General features: G+C 38.9%; 1 protein-coding gene across 1 annotated transcript; it reads left to right on the forward strand.

The window, feature by feature from the left end:
- Nucleotides 1-6,431: 6,431 nt before the first annotated feature.
- Nucleotides 6,432-27,229, forward strand: ASRGL1 (asparaginase and isoaspartyl peptidase 1). The gene is made up of 7 exons (XM_039729407.1): nt 6,432-6,609; nt 7,649-7,917; nt 11,763-11,905; nt 16,833-16,987; nt 21,178-21,296; nt 23,108-23,218; nt 26,149-27,229. Exons 2-7 carry the CDS (start codon nt 7,731-7,733, stop codon nt 26,382-26,384), a joined length of 951 nt encoding a protein of 316 aa, XP_039585341.1. The 5' UTR covers nt 6,432-6,609; nt 7,649-7,730; the 3' UTR covers nt 26,385-27,229.
- The last annotated feature ends 91 nt before the right edge of the window (nt 27,230-27,320 follow it).

Below are 27,320 nucleotides of genomic sequence, written 5' to 3' on the forward strand. Positions count from 1 at the left end.
GTAGAATGGTACCAACATTTTTATATTTTCTACACTCAATACTCATCTTAAACCAGTCCTAATTACATTTGTTCATATGTTTGTGTTTTGCTAGTACTGCAGTAATTTTAGTATCTTCAATAAAATACACTGTGAATCCATACCCATTCATTTTCTTTACTCAAAGATCAGATGAAAAATTGCCTCTTTTTGCCACTTTAGAATAACACCTAATCCTGAGTTTTCTTTTCATATGAGTTTGTTTAGGAATATGCTGGCACCAGTAACATGATCAAATCTTCAGGAAGATCACTAGTTTTGCAGCCATCTAGCAGTCCAGTATGCATATGTAAGCTGCATATTTTCTTACCTGAGGGCAAATGAAGTTTGCTGCTCTCAGCAGCTTTAGGAAGCTTCCCAGATAATGGTACCAAAATAAACAATATTCCCCACTGGTGATCAACACAAGTGACACCATGGAAATCTGTACATCTGGTCTTGAATTCTCCAAGCTCTCATGGGATGATCGCTTTCTGTACTGTAGCTGGGGGAAAACATCACTGCTTTTGTCCCCATGACTGAGAAAGACAAAGCAATGCTCCCCCTTTCATCCAACTCCACTGGTTTCCCAATCACGTCACAATCAATTTAACAGTGCTTTTTGTTTCCAGTACCTTTGCATGGCTTATCCGAAGATCTCACACAAATTTCATTGCCTGTTACATGGCATTTACAGAGACCTGACATCAATTCTCACTATAATAGATGTATGTCTGTGCCTGCCAGACATCAATTGGCTATCTCATTTAGTATTCTCATTTTAAAATACACCTTTTTTCTTTTCCCTGCTTGATTCGCTTTCCCTGCCACCACCCTTGGCTTCTCTGATTTATACTGAAGAATCTTCTGTTAGCACACTATTCATGGCCTACTCTCTGCAGTATTTTTGCATTTTATAAATAATTTTATAAACATCTTAAAAATCTATCCTGAAATATGGCTTTTAGATGTATATGCAACAACATAGGTTTTAGTTACTTCAATTAGAATTTATTAGTTACAATTAGAATTGAGGTGCTGACTTAGGGAGAGAAATAAAATAGAGGGTGAAGTATTCAAAATAAAACTCCTTCACTCTTGGCATTTCCCATGTATTATTTTCACATCAAAAACTACAACTACAGTGATGTCTTAACTTTAAGCTTTTCCAACTGCATTTTTTATCAATTATTACTACAATATTACACATATTCTATGAGTTTATACTTAGATGGAACTGAAGGGAAAGAAATGCAATTCCTCATTAAAAAAAAAAAAAACACAATTTTTCTTCAAAACCAGTCTGACAGAAGATAAGATGTATGAAAAAACCTGAAATTTTCTTAAGAAATAAATTGAGGAAGAACTTTGGAGAGTAATCTTTCTAAGCATGCCTTTGAATCTAATTTTATGTACATGGCACATATTTTTTCTAAATATTTCTTAATGTTAATTACTGTAGTAGAAGATACTTCTATTGGATACAAAACCCACTTGCATTAAACTAACTTTATAACTTAAAATTCCATTGTTCTTCTACTGTCACATCTCAGCTTTTTATTTCACTAAAAACAAATATAATTCTAATAAACATACTAAACATTTGAACTAAACAAAACTATCATGCCTTTATTTTTCTTTCTAATGGCCACACATGGTAATCATAATCCTCCTGATAACTGGGTAACTGCTGCATATAAGCATACCTGCAATATAATGCACAGCCAGCAAACTTCCAAAGCTTAATTCTTCCCTGCCCACCTTTCTGCAGAAGTAAATACCTCCACAGGGTCACCTGCAGGTAATGATAGTGACTCCCTGGAGCATCACTTACTAGGTTTTTATGATTTGAACACCATTTCAAATCATGAGAGGGAATCTTTCATCTGACACAGGACCCCTGTGATTCTCTCCAATGCCTGGAAACTTGGTTAAGCCTTTAAAAAGTTACTCAAAAGTAATTTCTGTAATTCCATGGCTGTGTGTCCCAACTTAGTTTCATTTCTTCCTATTTCATCTCTCAAGTACAAAGAGCATCTCAGGTACCGCACATACACTTGGTATGTATCTGCCATGATGATGTTCTTTTATTTCCTGCATTCTGTGATTATTTCCTGCATCCTCCAATAAGGGTTGCTAAAGGTCCATACATTTGAGTGACAAGAAGTCACAAAGAAAGGACAAACTTGAACAGATGTTCATTTGTCATTTGGTAAATTTTCATTCTGTTCCCACATGGTGACAGGGAAATCCCCTGTGAATTGTTATAAACTGTTTTGTGCTATCTTTTCTCCCAAAGATGTTCTGTATCTTGACAAAATCCACCTAAAATCTTTACTGTGGATACTTCTATCACCCTCAGTAAGCCTCCACACATCACAAAATGCTTAGAATTGTTACTTTGTTAGAGCTAAGGTGTATTATAAATTTTCCTGGAAATTTCTGAAGTGTTTGGAAGCTTGAGTCCTTATCTCAAGCAATACTTAAACAAGCATCTTCTAATGCACCTTAAAAAGTAATGATGGTTTTGCCTAAAATATGAGCTAAGCTGAAATACTGTTTTAATTGTAGCTTTTAGCATGTTAATTGTATATCAGTAAGAACTAAGAAAACTGCATTTTCCCACATTATATGACAAAACAAATCTGAGAGTTACGTAAGAGAAATCCTTCCTAAATTCTGGGGTTTAAAATTTTGCAATTGTTGTGGTAGCTATGGAGTTTGCAAAGTTTTTTTGCAAGGGGCATGGGAAGGAACCAAAGCAATTGTAACCCCTGCTAGCCTGAGGGTGTAATTTTCTCTGAATGGATCAGGCTAGAAGCCCCCTGCACTTGCTGGGAAGTTGTAAGCCTCTGACAGACACACAGACAAGTTTTCCAACATGCTCCTGTGTTTTATGCAGATCAGCCAAAACAAGAATGTCTGAAAGAGTTTTACAAAGGAGACGTAAAGCTTGGGATAAACAGAGAATTGAAAATAATCTCAAAAAATTGAACTTGATCTGGCTTCTTTGAAGTTAAAGTGATTAGAATGGAGCAGACTGGGATTTATAGACTTCACAGGCTATGGGAGGGACTTCAAAAGCATAGAGGTGACAGAGGAAAATATTCTTTCTGCCGTGCAATGACAGAAATGCAACATGGTTTCAGGGTTCTTGCAACACTAGGAAGAATAGGAAAATAAAAAGTTCTAATTTTAGCCTCTGCCAGTCATCCATGTGTCAGTCTGGTTGTCTTCTACCTAGGATACTCACCTCAAATGCACCTTCAGCAGAGCATACAGCTGATACATGTGATAAAATCTCAGTAAATACATGAGACAGAGAAACAGGAACCACCAGGACCATTTTTACACTTTAGCTTTGAAAACTGGTCAAACGCATGACGGGCACAGTTCAAAACTAGGATGTGAACAGGGATTTCCCATGACCACACCACAACCTATGTCACTCTCTCCTCTTCCCCTCACACGGATTTCTGAGAGGGGCCTGGTACAACCATCCCCCTGTGTGCAAAATGCTTAAATACTAGGAGCAGTAAGGCACTGTTAACTTCTTGTTTGGGACAATGTGCCATGGGGAAGACATCTATGTTCTATGGTTAAAATCTCCCCAAAGTGGGAAAATAAACCCATCTTCATTTTAATCTCACTTCTGCGCACAAGAGGAGGAAACTTCATAGACACTGGTAAGTCTAGTGCCTCTTCCCAAGAAAATATTTCCAGCTGAGCTATTCAACATAAAGCTCACTAATCAATTAGAATTGATCACCACTGTACTTTAGTGAATACCTCATCTACCATTTACTGTCATGCTACTGCACATTTTGCTGCTGATCTTACCTGAACATAACTTTTAACTTTGCATAAAAAAATTAAACTCTCAGAGGAACTGTTTTTTCCAGCTCCCCTAAATGGTGGCACACTCTTCACAGTAAGAATATGTAAGAAGTGCTTGACAGATTTAAATTGTGCATATGAACGAAGTTATTCAACATGCATGAGTTTTTCCAGAGTGTGACCTGAGCATCCTCATGCCGCAGTGATCTCCATATGACAGTTCTGTCTAATATAAAAAGATCCAAGTTTGCAGACTTTGTGAACAGCATTCTGTTTCTGCATGCTTGACACTTGCTCAAGCAGCCTTAGCCTTGATCAACTCTGCATGCTCCTCCAATCCAATTAAAAAAATATAGAATACTGCTTTCTGTGCTACACCAGATTTTGAAGATTTTTAAATAGTTTATGGATAAACACACAAGTTTCTACATAAACATTTATTTTAAAAATAGTTCTATTATAAATATGCATTAAACCAGTTACTTTTACAAGGTATTTCACTTGCTTTGCTGGTTCCTAAAATTAACATTTCAATGAGATTCTAGGGGAATTCTTTCTCTAGGAGGGCATGTCCTTAATTTATGGATTCTGCAGGAAAATAGAAGGCACAAGTACAGCTGTATTTTAGTCACTGGAAAGGCAGAGTAGACCCTCTGACATCAGAATATTTTCAGACACATGTTCCCTATCACATGTGCCTGGATCTCTTACTTCCCTGCTTCAGCCCTTACTCACCTATGACAATGTGTTCCCACCTCTTTCAAATAAGGCACATTCAGCTCACAAGCAGGGAAGTTGATCTCCACAAGGTTCCACATGCAACCCCCCTAATTTATTCTGTACATTAGAAAAAATATTTCTTGGGCAATTATATTATACAAAGGTCTCTTATGAAAATTAGCAAGAGCAAAATCAATAGATTTCTAGAGCAATTATTTAAACCTTATTCTACCAGTTTACACAGCTTTAGGACAGGTTCCTGATGTGCAATTCAATGTGGTAATTTTAGAAAACTAAATAATAATCATAAAACTAAATAGTAATGCTTTCCAGTCTGCTCTGATAAGCTTTATAGCATTTTAAAAAGCACATAAATGATTTGACCACAATGACAAAGGCAGTGGCCAAAGAGGGCTGTGGATAGATAGAAGGTAGGAGAATAGAGATAGTGGTGAAGGTAATCTCAGCCCTAAGGAGTTACAGCTGTGCTAATTACCAAGCATTAAGAACAAGCCTGCCCTTAATGGGCCACAGCTGGATCCAATTAGGAGGGGTATTATAAAAGAGCAGGTTGGCTGGTGGAGAGGTGAGATGGAGTTTGTTGGCTGTGCTGAGAAGAAGGCGTCAGTGCTGTGAGGAGCTGCCCATGAGATATTGCTGAGAAGGTACGAAACCTTTGCAATAAGATAGCAACAGAGGGCTTAAGGTAAAAAGCTGATGTAGAAACAGATTATTCCAGTTTTATCAAGTGACACACTTGTTTTGATGAATCATAATGTTAGACTAATATTAAAATTTCAACTTAAAGTTACTATATGAATTTTGTGTTCAGCTGTCCATATAAGCAACCAAAATTATTCTTCTAAATTGTTTAATCTAAATAGTTTTTGTTTCCTGTCTTGACACTACCTGAAAACAAGATAAATATTCTACAAAAACAGGCAGTGCTCTCAAATAATTAATGTAAGAAATTTTAATACCTATTTTAAGCCTACTAATGACAAAGAAAAACCACCAGGAGTATTTCCTTTTAATTAAACTACACTAATTGGTTTTCAACAAACCTTCAGGATCAAAACAGTTCTTAAATTGAGTGACTTTGCATTGCCATAAATCCTTGCCTTTTTTGTACAGCCATGTCCCTTTGATGCCCTGGGTGGATGCGGCATTCCCTGAATCTCTGCAGCTGGGACTACAGCACCTCAAACAGACACGGGAGCAAAGCAGGACTGGTCAAGATGCATGCCATGTAGTTGGTACAAATGTTGAGAAATCTTTGTTTACATTTCTAGTTACACAGGTAAGGGAGTTCAGAATTATGAGGTTTTTTTTCATAAACTCTTATTTTTTTACTTTTCAGAAAGAACCTTTAGCAGCTCTACTTTTAGTTAACTACTTTTTGTCCCACCAGCAGCGTATAATTAGAAATAAAATAAACATCAAGCTCAGTTCTTGTCTTTGCCGTCAGTTTGGGAACAGTGTGGCCACATACAGCTTATCCTCACCTATACATATACAGGTATATAAAGTGTAGTCTGTGCCAACCTGCCTGGGATGATGATCCCCACAGACCGAAGCTCCCCCAGCCTACAGCACCTTTCACCCTACGGAACTGCACACACAGCCCGAGCTTTGGGAACGGGAATGACCCGGCCCGGCCAGAGGGAAGGGTGGGCCCGCGGGAAGTGCTGCTGGGGATGGATTTTGGGGGGAAGTGCCGTTTTTCTAACTTAACTCGGGGGGAAATCAGGCGGTGAGCTGGTGTGAGAGCGCGGCTGTGGCCGTGCACAGGGCGGCGGCGGCGGCGGCAGCACTGCCGGCTGAGGGGGGAACACGCCGGGATGGGCGCGGCGGGCTGCCGGCGGCGGCCATGTTCGCTGCGGGCACGGCTCGGCGCTGCCGGGGGCGCCATGCCTGTTAAGGGCGGCTGCGGGGAAAGGTCCCCGGGCCTGCGCCGCTCCGCCCTGCCGGGGACACCGGTACGGGAGCGGGCCCGGGGCCGCCGTGAGTCACTGCGAGGACGGGGCGCTCCAGGTGCGCCGGGGGAACGCCGGGGGCGGGCGGGAGAGCGGCGCGGGCCCGCCGTGAGCGGAGGTGCCGCCTCGGCAGGGCTGGGTCCACGGCCCGGGGTAGCCTGTGCTGAGTAAGGGAAGAGAGTAACTGCTGGCTGAAGTGAAAACCTGAAGCGGCCTCGCTGACAGGAAGATGTGCCCCACAGCGGCCCCGGCTGGGATTTGCTCCGCTCCCCGCCTGCTGCCATCCTGGCCGGCCGCCCCTGGGGCATCAGGGCTGCGAGGGACCGGAGGAGTGCGGGAGGCTCTCTCGGAAGGGTTTGCTTGTACGATGAGTGGAAAGGCTGTTGGGTTCTGTTCTTCACATCCTCCAAAAATAGCCGTCCCCGAGAAACTTTCCACCAGGAGAGTTTTCTCTGAGAGGTGCCCCAGATTTCAGTGGGAGATGAGTTAGCTGCTGCTTCTTTGCCTTTTTCTGGAAGCAAAACCTGTGATTTGCATCACCAAAGATGTGTAGCAACTAGCAACGATGGCTTTTGCTCGCAGGAGGCCATGAGTGGTAACAACACGGTGTTGGCTGCCAGGTGTGGATGAGCACCTTGTTTTCCTGCTCGAAGTTCAAAGTATAGCAAGAGGTCAGAGGTCTGGTACCCAGGTGTTTGAGCTGGGTAAGCCTTTAACTCGGGTCAGGTCAGTTGCCTTTCTTTATTGCTGGTGGTATTACTGTACTCTGACAACAGGCTACCCATCTAAAACAAAGAGCAGTTGGCAGGTTCAAGGGTTACTCAAGTGCTTATTCCCATGTAATTTATTATTACCAGACAGGGTTCATACTAAACAACCAGATTGTAGAGTAACTTAGCCTGAAAGGGGCCCTTCCTGTGCCACTTGACCCAGACCCTTCCTCAAAGCACACTGGCCTTGGTGTTGCACCAAGTAGCATGGGGTCTCATCCACGCTGAATTAGGAGCTCCTCCTTGTGAGTATTTGGCTTCCCAGAAGGTAAAATTGTAGCAAACTACCCGTAGGTGTTACTTAACCTGTAGCCACTCTCCTTGTAGGAAGAAGCACATGCCAAAGACTGCCCCTTCCCAACAGCTGACCTGTGTGCCCAGCTGAAAGCCTGGGGAGGAACTTGGCAGGATGAAGCCTGTCATTGTGGTGCACGGTGGAGCTGGCCGTATCTTCAAAGAACGAGAAGAGGGGTGTCGTGCTGGTGTTGTCAGAGCTGCGCTGCGAGGTTACGCCCTCCTGAAGCAGGGAGGCAGTGCTGTGGATGCAGTAGAGGAGGCAGTACGGTCAATGGAAGATGATCCTCATTTTAATGCAGGTAATTTTTCTAAGAGTTAAGTGGACTTAGTCATATTATATTTCAAGTGTTTTTCCCTGATGCCTCTGAAAATTCTAGCTCGTATTATTACTATTGCATTATTATTGATTTATTTACATTGCAGTGTCACAAAATAGGTGGCTTCTCAGCATGGTATGTACTGTAGTTTCTCATAGTACACTTAGGAAGATTATGCTTTTACCATTCTTCAGTGTTAGATATCTGCCATTTAATTTGTATGGAGCTGTTTTACTTTTTTGAAAATCTGTTACTGTTATGTATATCCAGTTTTAAAACATGGACTCTTACAGAGTATGTGCCAAGTAAATGTGTCTCTTTAAGGCTCTTGGCTATACCTTGCAGCATTGTTTAATCCTGAGTGCTTGACCTCTACTTATTGCCACAGAAATAATGGTGTTGAGGATTTTAGGTGGTTTTCTATTCATTAGCGCTTAGTTAGTTATTTTGTAAATAATACTAGAGAAGCAATGCAATAATGGTATAGGAGTTGTAAAGCTATACCTTCCTAAGAAAGGGTTCATAACTGGAGTTCCTAATCAGTAATGTGAATTAATGTTAGTGGTAGTAATCAAATACCTTCTCCTCTTCTTAAACCTCAAGTTTATTATTTTGAATTTCAGCAAAAATATTTTCGCACTCCCACCATGGTATGTCAGAACAGAACATGGAACGAAATGTAGGTGCTCAGTATTTTAGGTAACATAGCTATTAGTTATGTGCTGAGGTCCATTTGTTCCATCTCACCTTGCAGTCAAGAGCAGCTTTTATTTATATGAGACTTCCATTGTTTTATTATTGGGTTGAACATTTTGATTTTTAGAGCATTCAGGCTGAAATCATGACGTGGACTTGAAGGTATAGTGTGTACTTTTATACAGTTAGCATCAGGGTGGCATGCTGTCATTGAGCTTTTGCCTAACTGGACTTGAGCCTTCACCCATTGTCCATGTTTGACCATGATGATCTAAGTGGCAAGTAGTCTGTCACTTACAGATATATCTAATTGTGGTAATGCTCATTAGGTACAGCTGCTCGCAGAATCTGGCAAAAATGAGCTGAAAGCTATGTGAAAAGGACCCTGAATGGAGTGGCTGTTTAAAACTTGGTGTGTAATATTTATCTTCATAAAATAATAAAATCAGCTTTGTTGTAATATTTTCCAGGCAAGTAGACATTGCTGAGACACAACAATAAATATGTGGAAGAATGGGCAGAACAATCAAGTTTTGTCCTTTTTTTGCCTGATGGGGTGTAGTTATGCTGTGTAGGGTCATCTTGATGTAGGCTTGGTGCAAGGGCTCAGAAGCTGTACTGGTGTATAAACTTACATTTTAGTGACTTGTGCATCTTAATGAAGTCATCAAGGTCTGTTTGTGGTGTGGTTATATTTCTGTGTGATCTCTTTGGCTAGCAGTATGAACCAGCTTGGCATGAGTACTCCAGGTGTAAGAACTGACACTCTGTTGATCCTTGCACACTCTTTCCTATGCAGCCTTTGCAGGACAGAGGACAGATCTTTCTGTCTATAGACAGAGGGAGTTGGAGTACTCCTCTCAGTATCCCAGCTGTGATTAGGCTGATGTCAGACGTGTTGATTGTTTCCTCCTAGATTTTGTCTTCTGTTTTTCTGTCTCTTGTTTTCCCACCCCTTTGCTTATTAAGAAGCCAAAGACTTTATTTTTTCAGCACTGCTGCCAATGGATGCCAAGCCTCAGAGGCTGATAGTCCCTACCTATTGCTCTGGAAGGCAGGTGAAAAGGCAGCCTGTAACCATGGAAGGAAGGTTTCATGCTACCTGAGATCACTCAAAGTTTAGTAACTAGCTTTGCCATGACTTTCATGGTGACTAGTAGAATGAGAAGTTGGCTGTACAGCTCTCAAAGCTGGAGGAGTTGTGGATGCCCCACCCCTGTAAGTGTTCAAGGCCAGGTTGGATCAGGCCCTGAGCAAGCTGATGTAGTGGGTGCACTTACTAGCTTTGCCGTGGTTGTACAGACTTTCATGGTGACTAGTGGAATGAGAAAAGTTGGCTGTACAGCTCTCAGAGCTGGAGGAGTTGTGGATGCCCCACCCAACACCCCAAGTGTTCAAGGCCAGGTTGGATCAGGCCCTGAGCAAGCTGATGTAGTGGGTGGCATCCCTGCCTGTGGAAAGGGGTTGGCACTAGGTGATCTGTAAGGTTCTTTCCAGCCCAGGCCTTTCTGTGTGTCTATGGCAAGTGGGATGAATTGTCTTAGAAGGTACCTACTGGTCTTTCTTTACCACCTGTAAAAGGAGACTTGTTTAGAAAGCTGCCTTTGATTACAGAAACTGTCTGCAACTGTTTTCTGCTCAGCAAATTTTAGAAAATCCTACAGTGTATCCTATGAGATATGTCCAGTAGACATGGGACACTCGTAATGTGATGATGAAGGGGCCTCGTTGAGTTTCCCCTGGAACATGGTTCTGGTCCCTGATGCTTGAGAAAGAGGTACCCTAGTTCTAGTGGGAATTCTGTGGACATGGGTTAGAAAGCCAGCCCTGTCAAAGGGATTTCAAAGAGCATGGGAGGGTTTATCTGAAAAACAATTCCTTACCAGCATAAGGAAAAGCTGGAAGAATGATGTTCACGTGAGTGGCACAGGGCAGTTAACCTGTAAGCTCTTTACAGATCAGTCTAGAAGTTAACATATTGTGAATGATGCAGGACTTAACTGTGGAATAATTTAATTAGCTAGAGACAAGTAAAAAATAACTTTGGGGGGTGTGTCTTTATGTGGCAGGAGAAGTTTTTGAGATTACAAGAGGAGGATTACAGGATTTAGCTGCCTTTTGTCACAGGGGATTTAATTCTTATATTCAGGTCTGAAGCACATTGGTATAAAAGTTTTATGTCAGTTATTAACAGTGGTTTCTGGACTGCTTTAATGTTGGTGTAACAGAAAGAAGAGAAGCCCTACTGGATTTGTTATGTATAGTGCAGAGGTCTTTTTACCTGAGGTACTGTGTACATCTGCCATGTTTTGGTTTGTTTTTTTACTTCTCAGGTTTAGTCTTCACCACCTCTATTAGCAAGGCTTATGCACTTGATGACTTACAACCTATTATTCCTCTGTGGTACAATTATTGGCATTATTTAAAAAAGCACCCTATTTGCATTGTCTCATTTTGTATGTCATTAATTTTCAATTAGGCTAGTGGTAGCACTGATAATTATAGAAGAAGATAACTACCTGATGTTTTATTACTTAACTTTTATTTTATAAAATTACTTTATAATCTGTTTTTATTTGGTAATGGAAGAACTTCTTATTTCAAGCTTTTGCTGCAGTAGTGAGGGGACACTTACTCTGCTCCATTAATTTTGGCAGTTTCTTGGAGTGCTGTGTGATGTTCATCCGTTGATGGGATCAAACACACTATACTATTTCTTTGGATGGTGTTGTGTCCTCCTTTGGAAGAACTGCAAAGGCAAAATAGTAAACTTAAAAATGATCTGGAAAGTAAGGAATTCTGTTCATGATGGTTTGTTCATTTAACTTTAATACCAAGCATATAATTTGGATGGCTTTGGAAGTATGTTTTTCATATATAAAAAAATAAAACTCGGGTTTAAAATAGATGTACTCTGTGAGACTTCTGTTCGTGGCTGGATTTTGTGGTTATACTCAGCAGTGGTTCTGCTGGGTTTTTTGGATTTGGGAGATACTTTAAGTCAGCAAAGTAGGAAAGACAAAGGCTGCTTGCTGAGAGCTTATAATTGAATCACCTGGGTGGTTAGCTCTTAATGACTTTCTTCTTTTTCTCTTGCCCCCTATTTTTTTTTTTGTTTTATTTGTCATTAGGTTGTGGATCTGTTCTAAATGAAAAAGGTGAAGTAGAAATGGATGCCATTATCATGGATGGAAAAAATTTAGACTCTGGAGCAGTGTCTGCAGTTAAGTGCATAGCAAACCCAATAAAACTTGCTCGACTTGTTATGGAAAAGGTATGCTGATTATCTACTTGAGTATGAAGCATTTTCTTTTCCTTTGAACTTCATCCAGTGTATTGATACACCTCAGTGATGGTATTTGTGTAGTGCTTTAAAGCAGCAAGGAAGGGAGAAATGGTTTGGAGTGTTTGGAAATTATGGTCATGACCATGAAGCACTTGCCTTAAGGGGTTTTGAGAAATATTTATAAACAATAGCATTCTAAGGAAGCATAACTTGACCTATACATGTTGGTATCCTGTAGTTCCACTGCTGGTATTCAATGAGGTTTTTTGTTGTTTTTCACTTGTTTTTTGAAGAGCTTTTATGTTGTCACTGAGTGTTGTGCTTGATCTTGCAAGATTAAAGTTAGGTAATACACTGTTCACTTTGCAGTGATATGGAACTGAATTAAATGACCCAGTTACATATTTGGCTATGTAATGCACTCCTGTGTTGTTCTGGGTAGCCTTCTCCACTGTGACCTGATCAAGGGGTAGCACCAGTACAGTTGTAGTCTTCCACCAGTAGAAGATAACATTAGCTCTGTGTGGTGCTGACAGATGACCAAATTTATCATGGCAGTAATACTTTACTTGACCTTCTATATAAGATAAATCCCATCTTACTCCACTAAGAAGTCCATCTAATAGTTGCCACAGCAGACTTGTCTTATTTTGCAGATGTGGTGCAACTGATCTGTGTGATATCTGTGTCTGTTTTACTATTACAAGGCTGATCACTATTACAGTGATCAAAAAGTTTGTCCTGTCTTTGGAGTTCGCATTTTCATCCTACTAGTGCAGCTGCCCCATTGTTGAAAAGGTTCATATTTATAAAAACACTTATTAATAAAGAAGACTTATGTTTCTTTAAATTTTCAAAGTTGCTTTTGAGGGAACAAAACCTGTTTTGGTGATCTATAAACATGATTGATATTTGTCTTGTCCTCAATGGCCTCCAAAGCAGATAGAAGTTCTGCTTTTAAGATCAGAACATTTCACTAACATAATGAATATAAATACTTCCTTGAAATGTATGTCTACTAGAAAACAATGTTAAAACTTATGATGAATAAAGATTTTTTTGTTCATATGGATTTTTTTTTTGTTATTAACTAGATCAGTAAATAAATATAGGTGGTAGAGAACTTCACAAGACAAAATTTGAGAATATAGATGGTCAGGGGAGAGATGTTAAAGTGACTGTTGTATTTTATTTTCTTCTGTAGATAAATTATTTTAATGCCTATTGTTTACTTCTTATTCCAGAATCACTGATTTCTTTTCTTTGTCTTGTCCATGAAAAAAATCCTATTTAAGTCAACAAGAATAAGGTCAAAATCACACTGTTGGATTTTGGGAGTATAACTTTGCAAAGTGTGTTTTAAAAATTAAATAAAAAATTCCAAACAACAAACAGAAAGCCCTCTCCTCTGTCTTGTGTATTACAAGGTCTTTCTTGTCATTGCATGGTGCTTCTGGGGTTCAAAAGTGTTGAGGCTAAATTTGAAATGAAATCATAAAATTCTACTGTACAGGACCAAGTATAATGGTATAGCCCTAACACCATGACATTTTGTGGTACAGGCATTACTCTTTGCCAAGATGCAAAAAAATCTGTGCATGATGATAAATTTCAAATGTAAATGTTGGCCTGAATTGCTTGATGTGTCTTGAGATGAGCTTCTGCGCTTCTCCATCTCCCATAAATGGGAATACCAACTGATGTTGCTCTTCTGGTCATTGGTGCCCATCTGTTCATCTTGGACAGGAATTTTGGGACACCAACCCAGGGTATTTCACAGTATGCTTCATAGTGTGTTTTGTTGTACTATGCTTGATTAAAAAGCATTTAACTGTGAGACTTGGGGGTAATAAGGGTAGTTTTCCTGGGGTCTTAAGTCTGTGTGCATAATTACCAGTGGTTTTTAGGTGCCTTAATACCATAAAGAATGTTGAAACATGCAGCTCCCGAAAACAAACAAACCAATCAAAACTACCCTGTACGTCTGCTTGTAGCTGTATTTCCATCCTGTTATGGAACAGTGTGGGCTCCATCTGGTGGCCAGAATAGCTCCTCTAGGTTGTTGCAACACATTTGTCTCTTTTGGCTGTCACTTTCCCCACTGGGCTCAAACTTCATGAAGTAGAGAAAAGGAGGCCAGCAGAATAATTTCCATTCATGATTTACTGTACTGTTGTTCACAGGAGCTTCTAGAGGTGGAAGACTTTTAGTACATTAACTGATGTGACAGATTCTTGAAAAAGCACTTAAATTTCTGTTGAATTATTCCTGTATGTATTGAACATAAATAGAATGATACATTGATTTTTATTTTAATTTAGGGCATGTAACCCTTCTCAGCTCCAAAACTTCATTAGGTGGGCTTCTCATGAACATTAGAGCACTAATTCATTAGTATATGTAAGCTGTGTACATTTTCCCCTACTCTTATTGTGCAGGACTTTACATTAGGCAAAAAAGAATTTAGCTTAGAACACAGACTTTTTGAGGCAAAGGGCCAGTTTGTTTTTTTTCTGTGCTGCCAGAATTGTTGAATGAGGAACTGTGATGGTCTGAACTTCAGGCCTGGCAGAAATCTGGGGTATTTTCCCCATTTCCAGTGAAATTAACTAAAAGTACCAGCTTTTGTTGCTTATTTGTAAGTTCTCTTGAACCCTTTTCTTGTCCTTTTAGATTACTTTATGTAAATGTCTTCCAGAAAAAGTAGGCACTTTATATTAGCAAACATCTTAATGAAACCAGAAGAATGAGACAGAAAAATGTGTTTTTGCATTGTTTGACAGTGTTCTTTTGATTGTTAGTTCTTGTGATTGACAACATCTGCTGAAGAAAATGATAAATCACCTTAAGACATCTTCTTTTCCATGACGACTGAAAAAAGGAAAAAAGAAAACCCAAACACAAAGTCCTATTATAGAAGTTTATTTATCAATATGCAAGTATTTGTTTGTGTAGCCTTGGAAGGTGCATATATTCTGCAAATTTGCATATGGGATGGAATCCTATGAAAAAATTTTAGATCTAACTTCCATTTTTTATAATTAAACGTACTTATTTAAAGGATTTTAAGTCTTAGTTGCTGAAGAAAGCAAGGGATGGAGGACACGGCCTTCTCTTGTTTGTGTAGCCCAGGAAGGTGCATATATTCTGCAAATCTGCATAGGGGATGGAATCCTATGAAAAATTTTTTAGAACTAACTTCCATTTTTTATAATAAAACTTACTTATTTAAAGGATGCTATAGTCTTAGTTGCTGAAGAAAGCAAGGGATGGAGGACACGGCCTTCTGGTCACAGATCAAGACTAAAGCAAATTTCAAATTTCCTACCAAACCCACAAAAAAAATGACCCACCAAACAACAAAGAAACCCCAACCAACACCCACAAATAAAAACCAAAACTATTTTGAATATTGTATTGTGTGCTTCTTGTGGGTTAGTGGTAGTGGCAGAGGGGGGCAGTATTGCACAAAGAAGTTGGCTTTCAAGTCGAAGAGCACTGCTCATTAATTTTGTTAGAAATAGGCTGGTTTTACATTGTCTGGTGATATGGGAACAGCACTCAACATCAAAGCCCGATGTTCACTTTCACACATACAGGGGACTTCTAATTGTCACCCTTAGTATTCCCTAAAGCAATCCTCTCCTGAATTAAAGATTAATTTAAAAGGCATTTAAATTTTAAAAAATGTTTGGTGTCGTGGCTGCAGCATCAGAGATGTTTCTAAAGTGTAGTCCTCTGTCCCTGTCCAAAGGGCTTAATGAAGAGGCTGTAATAGGCTTAAGTAGAGATCAGTGTCTCTGGCTTGGGAAGAGGTTTGTCTGGAATCCTTTAAAACAATGCAGTGCTTTGCATTGGTCATTGCTTTAGAAATCAACAGTGGGTGCTGGTCTGCAACATCTTAACCTGAAGCTTTGAGACTCTTAAATGTCCTCCAGAATGTAGCATGGTACAGAAATACCCAATGTCTGCTGTCCTTGTGGCCAAGAGCTGGCACTGTGCCTTGTGGGTGCTTCGCAGGGCTCTGCAGGGCTGCTGCCTCCAGCATCATGGCTCTGTTTGGAGCTCAGCTGGTCTGGTGTGCTGTGCTGCTGCGGGGACAGAAAGGCTGGCTGGAAGTTAGTTGCTCTGCTCTGAAGTTGTTCTGTGCTGTACAGTCAGACCACCACTTCTCTAAAACCTTCTCAGGCTCTGATGAGCAATTGACCGTGTGTAATTGTGCAACAAACTGCTGCTTACTTTTTGACACATTAAAACAAAACAAAAAATCAGATTTCAGAGCTACTACTAAACTATAAGGATTAATTAAACAAATTTATCTGGCAAGTTTCTCTAAAATCTGAATTAACCAAGCTCTACAGACTTTAAAGCATGGAATTAAGTAAGGTTGTTGATTTAAAATCTGGTTTGGAGTGCTTTGTAAATAAAGAAATCAAAATAGAACTTTCAAGTATTGTTAGAAGAGAATAAACATTTTTTGGTCAAACCCATTTGAAAGTATTCTGTTCTTAAATTTGATCCTCTCAGTTAATAAGAATAGCAGCTTGTTGAAGGAACTATTTAAAATGAACTTGTTCAGCTGATAAGGAACATTTTAGTTATATGATTTGGTGATTCATTTGAAACAGTACAAAACAGTTGCATAAAGAACGAATTTACTAATTTTCCCTCTCCCATTGTAGGAAGTGTTAAATAGATAAGTACAATTCTTTTCTATTGATGGTTAAACTTTATGGTTTGGAGAACTGAAAGCTGCTTCAGCTATAGTGGAAGGGGATGTCGACAGAAGTTTAGAAATTTTTAAAATAAAATTTGTAATTTTCTTTTTTGGATACTTCTAAAAATAGCAGTTACACAAAACTGCTCAGTACAAGACAAAATAAGAATTGTCAAGGAATCTCTTGTCTTTCTGCAGACCAAGCACATGCTGCTGACTGACCATGGTGCACACCTGTTTGCTCAGGCCATGGGTATTCCTGAAATTCCAGGGGAGAAACTCATAACTGAGAGATCTCAGGAGAGGTGGAAGAAGAACCTTGAGCCAGATTCCAACCCTGAAGAGTTTCAGAAGTAGGTAAAATATATTTTATTTTCAAATTTGGGTAATTTACTTTGAGCTGTCTGGTTAGGAAAAAACTCAAACCAAAAACCCCCGAACGGACAAAGCGACCCAGAAAAACAAAACCCCAAATAAATAAACACAAACCTCAAAGGCCTGTATTCCAAATGTCATGTGGCTTGATATAGTCTTTACAGTATGTCTTTCTTGAAAGCTGTAGAAAATTAAGCTTTCAATAAATTTGCTTAAACTTAAATGACTGGAACAAGCTCGATGAAACTTATTGCTGCTTAAGAAGATTATTGGTCACTTTGATAATAGCATAGGTTTTGTGGCTTTATTGGAGAACAAAGTTAGAAGTTGTTACTGCTCTTAAAATCATCAGTTACAGAAGTGCATAGTGTAGCTTTAACAAACAGCAGCTATTATTTTGTATAGTTTTTTCTGTGGAGGAAGTGGTTTTAAAAAATCAGTGTTCATACTAAAACAAGTTAATAAAAAAAGCCCCAAAAACCTAAGAAAGGTGATCTTGGTTAAGTATTAAGTAGATGATCAGATTCGTTTTGAAATTGGATTAGATAAAAAAAAAAACATCAGAGTTTGACCAATAATTCCTTCTGAGTGGTGATTGTGGCTGTTGGTTATGAAAAGGAATGAAAAAAAAAAATGACCAAGTTTAGTGGTGGGTGGGAAGGGAGATGCTGCTGGATGCCCAACAGCAAAACGAACATCATTTGGAAAGCAAGCCAGTCTTGTATAAAGTAGAGGGGAAGGTGAGGAGGACAGTAAAGGAATGAAAAACATCAGGTGTCAAAAATTATTTCTATGCCTTTGAGGTAGGCATAATCTCTAAATTGTTTTAAGCTTCCATTTGTACATCCGTGGTTGTGGTGTAGGCAAACACTGTATTACCTTACATAAATGCTGTATTACGTGCTGTTCTTCTGTTTTGTGAAACAGGAGTAATGGCAGGAGCACAGCTGAATTTGTAGATCAGAAGGAGGAAATTTCTTCTGTGAGCATGTTAATTAAAGTCCATGAAATGAGGCTATAAATTACGACCTGTATCTTACTTTCAGTAAATTGCTGGAAGGAAAAACAAAGTAATGAGACAAGCATGAATATGGCCTTGTAAACAAAATGATGTTGTTCCTTGACATAAGGTGTTGGTCATTGTTAGTTTTGTATCCAACAGAAGTTTTCTTTTGATCTGTGGTCTGTCCAAGGACTGTGTGGTATTACCATTGATTGTGAAGAATTTTAAGGATGTTGTAGCCACCACTGTCTCTTGAACATACCAGTTGGAATAGCATGGCATTTAAGTCTTCATTCATTCTTCATAACTGCTTCATTTTTGCCTTTTTTCTTTCCTTTTTTTTTTTTTCCTGAAAACAGTGTTAGGCATCTTCAGTTTCAGCATGGACTTCTGCAATATTTGGTAGCAAAAAGCTTGTGTATTTCTGAAAGGCTGAAGACTTTTTCTTGTCTTGGCCATGCTGTTCTTTTTCTGAAAACCAAAACATCAGCACAAATCCACAAAGTTGAAAACCGGTCTTTTTTAATGCAAACCCATTTCATTCTGTATCACATGTGGAATGTTCTTTTTCCCTGTTATGTCCACAGTGGTTATGCAGAAACTTGCCTGAGGCGAACAGACAGAAGGTGAAGTAGTATTAGTCAGAGGCAACATAATACCAGATCATACTGGGAATTTGAAGGTTGGTGTATATTTTACTTCCAGTCCCCTGATCCTCACAATCTTGGAAACCCTGGGGTTTCATATGCTTTGCAGGTAAAGTTTGGTGTCTCCATAAGAGATACCTTTCTCTTCTGCTGGTTAGAAGCTTGCATTGATTTACACTGAAAGCTTAGGATTCCACAGTGTGCACAACATTCCATCTTGCACACCTTTTGCCGAGAACAAGGCATGATTTGATTTATCCACACGCTGCAAAGACTCTGGCAATGCCCTTGTTAAGAATTACTGGAGTTTGCCTGAGAATCCCACAGAAAGGGTGCTGAGTCTGGCTGTAAGGTACTAAGTGGGCTCCTAGCCCTGCTGTGAATCACACTGCTGGAGTAACTTGAGGCGGTATTAACTAACAAGGAGCCTAACAACAATAAACAGAAAACCCCACTACTGATGCAGGGCTGAGAGACAGAATAGCAGGTAACTCCTTAGTTAAAGGGGATAGTGTAAATACATATCACTTCATGGATAATGAAAAATTTAGACAAAAGGAAATTAACAATTCCAAATACATTCTGTATCACAGTGTATGCAATATATAGGAATAATTCTTGATTGAAAAAATCCCTAATAGTATCCTCTAGTACACCACAGGTACTTGTTGAGGTTCTTACTGCTGTCAATAATGAAAAATAGAGAGATGGTTATAATTTGATAGCAGTTTTGTCTTCTTTGTTAATGTTTTGGAGTCAAATAGCCATGCAAAAAAATTTATTTTTATCTTCTTTGTTCTGAAGATGATCAAAGGAAAGGTTTCACTGAAGCAGTAAAAAAGGGACTGTAAGAAATCAAGTGTAGTTGTCTATTTGCTCCACTGCAGGTGAGGTGTGTTGAACACATTCACTTCGTTATTTATTGTCAGTTGTGCTCTCATACCAAAACAGATAATTACTGACTGCGTCATCTGTGTGCTTTTACTTTCACAGTTGCTTAAGGTAAATACTTATCTAAGAAAATATAACTCTGGATACATCTTTCTTAGTTTCTCATGAGGATCTAACTTTAGTTGGTTGAAGGGTGCTACATGAATGTGCAAGGGAGTACTGAATTTACTAATGTTCTTTTCAGCAAATCACTTCTAACAGATGGATGGGTGGGAAGCCCATCTGCACCATCATATCAGTTTGAGATGAGGTCCGTCTCTACATAAATGTCAGAGCAGCCTATAAGGCCTGTGATTCATCAGTCAACTTTGAATTGCTGTGAATGAAGTGTAGGGACTGACAGTATGATATTTTACATAAGCAGGAAGGAACAGGAAGTCGGGTCTCTGAGAAACTGACTGTGGGTTTCAAGGTACACAAAGACTTTGTCTGACTTAATTAGCTTAGATTTTGCACAGCCATAGAGAAACCCTCACCAGTGCCCAGGCAAATTCGAAAGGTATTCCTTTTCCAGTTGGGTAGTTCCTTGAAGGATTGTTACAAATTATTTTCCTGTGTGGAGGGATTTAGATTATTTTTGGGGTTTGGTATACTTCTCCTAGTCACATACTGGTTTATGTTCCTACGAGTATTGCTAAGACTGGAATATATGGGTATTTAAATTGTTGCTTCTCAGTAGTGTCTCACTTCAGTGCAGCAACTGTTCCAGTAAGTCACAACAGACTTTTTTTTTTTCCATACACAACTACACGTCTATTTTGAGCAGGCTATTGTATATGTCTTTTTTGTGTTGAAGAAATAAAGATATAGTTGCGACTTCTGTATTCTTCAGTGCCTGAAGAGTTTTAAACTAATGTGCAATTTCAGCAGAGTCTACTGGCCAAGTGATTTAAACCTCAAGATTACGTAGCTACGGAGTACAAAGACTAAAGTATGCCTTAATGATGCATTGTGAGCAATACTAGTTGAAAGGAAAATAAATAAGCTTTTTCTTTTTTTTTATAGCATTCAAAGATTAAGGGGAGTAAGGAAAAGGAAAGAGGAGGAACAGGAAGGAAATGATTCAGTGCATGCATAACATTACTGTCCTTTTCTGTATTCACTCATTTACGTGCATTGTCATTAATAATTCCGGTTAACCTCCTGTTGAAACAGTGGAGCCAATTGTTGCATCTTTGAGTTGCCATTTAGGGGAAAGTTGTGTGTCAGTTTGTGTGTCAGCCAAAAAACTACTCCAGAACTATAATGACTAGAAGTATTTCTGCCCTGTGTGCTTTTGTTTTGCGGGTTTTTTCCCTCCCCAAGTTTCCATGCTATGAAAGTAAACAAGTCATGGGGAAAAGATTTTTAAAAAAAGTGTTTTCTATTCTAATAAATACAAAGCTTGTGAGAATTATTGCATGTTTCTTGTTATTTTTGTAATGAGAAGCATGACAAAAATAGTTTTATGATAAGTAGTAATTCTGTTGTAGAAATTTTCTTTAAAGCTACCTTGGAAATAAAGGCAACGTGCTTTGGCAGGTATGCTTTAATTCTGTCTAATTTTATGAACTGTTTTTCTTGGCAGAGACCTTGGAACAGTCGGTGCTGTTGCTATAGACAGTGAAGGCAATGTAGCTTGTGCAACATCCACGGGAGGACTCTCTAATAAAATGGTTGGCCGTGTTGGTGACACAGCATGCATAGGTATGGGGTGTGGGATTTTGCCTTTCACTTTTTGGGGTCGTCTCATTTAAAGAAAGGACAAAAAAAAGTCTTACAATTCTCATTTTTATTAGTGAAACAAAACATAAATACTAATCCATCTGAAATGGAGGTCTAACATTCGAATCTATCAAAGTTAAAGCTCCTTACAGCTTGGAGACATGCAAGAAAGAATTGGAAAATGGGGATGGGAGTTTGTTTTTTCTGTCCTTTCTTCAATGCTAACACCTGTGTTTCCTTTCTGTTGATTCTGATAAAGCTCTCCTTTTTTACGACTCTGCTTTCCACTAAGTCAAAAACTGTAGGCTGCTCCATATTGCAATGCTGTTTCCTCAATACTTAAGGAAGTAGGTGTAATTGCAATTACTACTTGTTGTATCAGTGGGCAAAAATTATAAAGCCACTCGCAACTTCGAGTAAATTCCTGTTCTTAAGAGAGCCCCGATAAGACTGTCTCAGAACCTAATGGATGTGGTGTGGAATAAAGGAAATATTTTAAGAGATTTCTTATCCAAGTATAAAGAGACACTTGAAATCCTTTCCGCAGACTTACTGGTTGATTGCTTCAGGGTTCTGCCATACAGCTGGGATTTGGAAAATAATTATTTTTAGTAAAACGTTCCAAACTCAAATAGCATTGCTGTTGGCAGTATATTATTATTATAAAACTGTCTTTCTTTTGCATACAAAGTTGCTGACATTTTGGTATCCGCTGGATTTTGACTGGTTTTCAGTTTTGTGTCTGGCTGCAGCCTTCTGACTGCAAATACCCTCCTCCTGTATAGATCATGTTCACTGTTGTTATAATCTGGGACATGGGTTTGTGAAGGAGAACTGAAACTGGGTGCTTTTGAGCATGTTGCTTGCAACTTCTGGTCTTGCTAGGCATCTTCAGGATTTGATACAGAAATGTCAGCTGTGCTTTTAAACGTCAGAGGCTTTGGTAAGGGGGCATTGACTTAATATGGCAGTGTTTTTCCACTTGTTACTCAGAGTCCATTAAAAGGGTCAGGTAAAGAAAGTACAGAAGGGAAGAAACTTCCATTGCTCTTCTAAGGCCTCTTTCCCCTCCCCTAGTACCTTGTTTATAATGCTGTGGTATGTTTCTTTCTAGCTCCTGGGAAATATTTTTCTTAGGAGATGTGCTAGAAATATGGGTATTGAGCAAGCAGAAGCTTGGTAGAGAATAGGGTGTGGAATGTGCCAGCAAAACAAGGATGGGAGAAAAAAAAAAATTGGGGGAAGGGGAGTTCAACAGAAGAAACACTCTGCTTGTGGTGAGAAGTTCAAAGATTCTTCAGGGGTCCTTTGTGAAGTTTTACTGGAGCCCATGCTCTTCAAATCTCTTATGTGCTGTAGAGGGTAAGTTCCTCTCAAACTGGTCAGCTCACAAATGTCCTCACTAGATCTTCCTTTATATCTTCTCAGTTGATATGACCTGGTACTCTGCATCCTGACCCTATCTTGCTGATCTTCAATATACCCTCCCTTGCTGTTCTGGAAAATATTTTTGCCCATTCCTGTGGAGTGTTGGCCTGCTTGTGCCTCTTGTACACAAACAGATCACTAGTCTTCTCTCTCAACTTGGCAACTGACTTGCTCCAACTGTTATTCATCTCTTTCCTATATTTTACTTTTCATATTGTGGCAGAAATGAGAATGAAGCTTTTCTGATGCTTTGCTCTCAGAAATGCATGGAGCTAATGGACCTAAAGGAAGAAATCTTTGGTACCTGTTTTAAACAATGCAGGGCTTTTCAATCATATTTCTTTTTTTTTTTTTCCTTTGAAAAGGAAGTGGAGGTTATGCTGACAACCATTCTGGTGCCACTTCAACCACAGGACATGGGGAGAGCATTATGAAAGTGGTCTTAGCCCGACTGATTCTCTATCACATGGAGCAAGGTATATTCCAAACTTGCTGTAATCTGAAGTAAGGAGGATAGGAAATGTTGCCTAAGGTTTCAGTGTATATACTCTCATCCTGGAACAGCTGTCAAAAGAGTTGCTCTAAGGGGTGTGTGGATGGGTTAAAACAAAAACTTTAGAAACAAAACGAAGTATTGCATTATTAATAAAGCTAAAATAGCTGAAGTAAACAGAATTATCTCTGCTGCCTGAATCATGCTTTAGATCAGTGTACATTGAAAGACATTACTTTGTTTAACAGAAGTTCTCTTTAATAATTTTTTCCCAATTATAAACTAAAATTGTGTGAACAAGAAGAAGAAAACAAGTCTAAATAAGATACATTTAAGGGAGCAGTAAGGGAGGGCTAGAAACAGATAACTAGAGCTGAAATAGAAAGTATAGTCTATTGCCTTTCTAATAAACTGTAAAGGTCATTATTGTAACAACTCTGATTACAGCAACAGAAATTATTTTAAGACTTTTTAACCATGATTTCAATTTGCATTTTGTTTTGGAAAATGTACTAAACATACTGGTGGGTATGTGGTAAACAGCTGACACAGTATGTCTTATGTGACTGTAATACAATCTGACTGTGGGATGACCCTTTGTAGCTTTACCTTCATGACTTAGTCTGTCATCTAAACCCTTGATTATGTTACAGCCCGTAAACATAGCCAGACAACATACTTGTGTTGCATGCAGTTCAAGAATCATTAATATAGATATCACCATTATTTTTAGAAATAAATAGCTTTGGGGCAGTATAGTGTAACTTGCTTTGAGATCGACCAAAGTGGAAATAGTTGGAAAACATTCAATTTACATTTTCATTGGAGAAGCAGTAAGTAGAGAGACAAGTAACAGCTGTAACTATTTTTGTTGTGCTTTATAGGGCTGTTTGCATATAATGGGTGCATTCCTCTAAATCTCATAGCTGACATGACAGTTTCAGCATAAAATGCAACCTACAAATTATTTCCCAAAGCTCTTAACACATTATGCTCTCCCTTTACTCTCTAAATTACGTCTCTAAGTATTCCCTTTGTAAACAGCTTTCTAAGCTCTTGTCTAAACTGTATAAACCAGTTTCTTTGGCTTGAAGTTAACTGCATTGCAAGACTTATGCATTGATAGCAGTTATCTGGCTTGTGGTTAATCAATTTGAAAGGCAAATGAGGCTCAAATTAAAAAGTTTATTGGAAAAAATAAAAAGAAAATTAACCCACATGTATTCATGTCTAGTTTGTTTGCACTTGTTCACCCTGTCCATGCTTGCTTTACCTTCATTCATCCTGCCCAGAAGTATAACTCAGCTGCCAGGAAAACACGTCAGCAATTAGATTCCCCCCAGCCCCTCCTCCCAACTTATTTCCATGAAGGCACTGAAAACAAACCCTTAAGTTGTTACAGCTTTTTGAGTCCTTGAATAGTGAGCTGAAGTTGCATGTGTAAGAACAACTGCAGAGCCCTCATAATTCTGTTCAGCTATTTGGTAATTCGCATACTAAATATGCTCTTTTGGACAAATGCTGCAAAATTTACTTCTGCATTTCAGGAGCGAATTGCTTTGCCAGTCTTAACAGCTGTTGGAATTTCAATCTTATGGTAGCAGCTGTTGTCTTGGTGAAAAATCAAACAGTGAAACACTGACCCTTTGAAGACAGTGCCACTGACTTGAATAGTCACGGTGCCACCCGTGCGTCAGAGTGAGGAGCTTTATCCTGTCAGTCACCAGTGCTGTGAATAATTCTGACTCTGCTGGTTTTATTTGGTTTTAACTCAAAATTTGCAGGGAAGGCATGAAGGTCAGGTTTTGTTCTAAAACCTATAACATTACTGAGGGTCTATATCTTAGGGTAATTAGGCCAAGCCAACTGCATTCCTGAATGTATGTTTAAACTTGTAGTGAGCAAATATTTTGCAGCTATTACAGGCCTGTGTGTATGATGTACCTTTTAAATTTTATTTATTTAGAAAATACTCCTGTTAATACAAATCAAGTAGAGAAAAGCTAAAGTTGCATTGCTGGTCCTTTGTCTGATGTCTGGTACATCAAGACCTCGTTTTGCCTGATCGTTTCAGAAGTTTCAGGAAGTGTCATGCTGATGTCTGCTTTTGATAAATTATGACAATGTGTAGTACGTGCCTTGAGCTCTGTTGCAGCCAATGGAACTAGAACAGAGATGATGACTGAAATTTTTGATTTGATGTGTGTTTTTTCAAATTGTAAATGCTTTAGATCTAGCTTGTCGTAAACCTTTGATGAAAACCTTGCAGACTGACATTTTTTTTCCTAGTCAGATGATGGCATAAGAAATGGTGTGTCTTGAACATAAAGTTAGTTTGTATTAAACAAACTAACTAATTCTGAAACAAACTAATTCTGAAACTGAAGCTGTGTAAATAAATACATGGAGCAATACCAACCATAGCAGCTCTTTGCAACTGTCCAGAGCCTTTCCAAAAATGCATCCTTTGTTAGACTGGAAATTTCTTGCCAATTTAGTTGAAAGAGAAGTTAGATTTGACTGGTTCCATGGGGAGGGGTGAAATTTGAAGAGAAATAAACCTTTGATGACAACCTTGCAGATTGACATTTTTTTTCTAGTCAGATGATGGCATAAGAAATGGTGTGTCTTGAACATAAAGTTAGTTTGTATTAAACAAACTAATTCTGAAACAAACTAATTCTGAAACTGAAGCTGTGTAAATAAATACATGGAGCAATACCAACCATAGCAGCTCTTTGCAACTGTCCAGAGCCTTTCCAAAAATGCATCCTTTGTTAGACTGGAAATTTCTTGCCAATTTAGTTGAAAGAGAAGTTAGATTTGACTGGTTCCATGGGGAGGGGTGAAATTTGAAGAGAATTTTAAAATGTCAGTACAGCTACTATGAAGTGATTTTGTTTTTCTTTTCAGGAATGTCACCAGAGGCAGCAGCAGACACTGCATTAGACTACATGAAGACACGAGTCGGGGGTTTGGGGGGTGTCATTGTTGTCAACAAGGCAGGAGAGTGGGCAGCAAGGTTCTCCACCAAGCAAATGTCCTGGGCTACTGTAAAGGATGACAAACTGCATTATGGCATTTATGCTGGGGAGAAGCATATAAAGTCTGTTGAGGAAGCTCTTGCATCCGAAAGGGAGGGATTCTAAGAATGAAGAAAGTTGACTGACAGAGAAGTATGAAGATCTCCAGTTTTTGCTGGAGGACAATGACAGTTGATTTTGTCTTTCTGAAAGATCTTTTGGTTCACAGGCATTACCACATTTACAGTCAAAACAAAATCTGGACATTGTTCTTTGGTGGACATGTATATATGTGTAGTCTTTTAAGACCTTTGTGAAGTCAGGTCCTCCTTTTTTAGATAAGTCTGTAGGTTCCTTGGTTAGCATGCCTTAATCTTACAGTAAAGGGAGCCTGAGTTTCAGTATTAGAGGAACTTCTTTCCACATCCATTTTCAGAGACTGCTACCAGGATGATTTGAGAGAAGAATACCTATTAATTAAAAGCTGAGTTTTGAAAATCCAGGGTCTTTTGAGCAGCCATCTCATGGTACCAGCTTGCTAACAGTCAATGAAATGGTCAATGAAATGGTCAAAGAGCAGTGAAGAGTTGAGATTAAAATTGTTCTCACAGGCTTGAGGTAACTTGTAACAGGATATAATGAAGTGAAGAAAGTGACTTTTTCCAGAGTGATGCTGAGGAGCTCTAATTCCATTTATTGATATCACAACCAAATAGGCTAGAATGTTTCAAACTGTATGTGGACAGTTAACAGGAAAGATGCTATGGACTTAGCATCTGGGGTAGAAATAGAGAAGTTCGTGCTTTCAATAAAAATAACAGCAATCTTTTCTATTCAAATGCAGGCACCTTTTAAGTCAAAACATGAAACAGAGATGATTAACTGGAAAAATAATTATCTGAAAGTAAGTGATCAAAGCAAGTTGTACTAAACTAAATAAAACTGCCTGTTAACAAGCTTGTTGTGTGAAGTCTGAAACATTGTCTGCAGAGATTTTCTTTTTTTAAAAAAATCGCCGTTACTTCTAATACATTTTCTTCATTAAGATTTTGTACTTTTAAA

The sequence above is a fragment of the Passer montanus genome, unplaced genomic scaffold (assembly GCF_014805655.1).
Source record: "Passer montanus isolate IOZ18808 unplaced genomic scaffold, ASM1480565v1 scaffold11, whole genome shotgun sequence".
In the NCBI taxonomy this organism is placed as follows: domain Eukaryota; kingdom Metazoa; phylum Chordata; class Aves; order Passeriformes; family Passeridae; genus Passer; species Passer montanus.

What these genes read in the sequence shown, in the direction of transcription:
- ASRGL1 (XM_039729407.1), top strand. Translation starts at nt 7,731, where the DNA reads ATGAAGCCTGTCATTGTGGTGCACGGTGGAGCTGGCCGTATCTTCAAA. An exon ending in TGGTGACACAGCATGCATAG is followed by an intron (nt 21,297 to 23,107) that starts GTATGGGGTGTG and finishes TCCTTTGAAAAG; the next exon opens with GAAGTGGAGGTTATGCTGAC. An exon ending in TCTCTATCACATGGAGCAAG is followed by an intron (nt 23,219 to 26,148) that starts GTATATTCCAAA and finishes TTTTCTTTTCAG; the next exon opens with GAATGTCACCAGAGGCAGCA.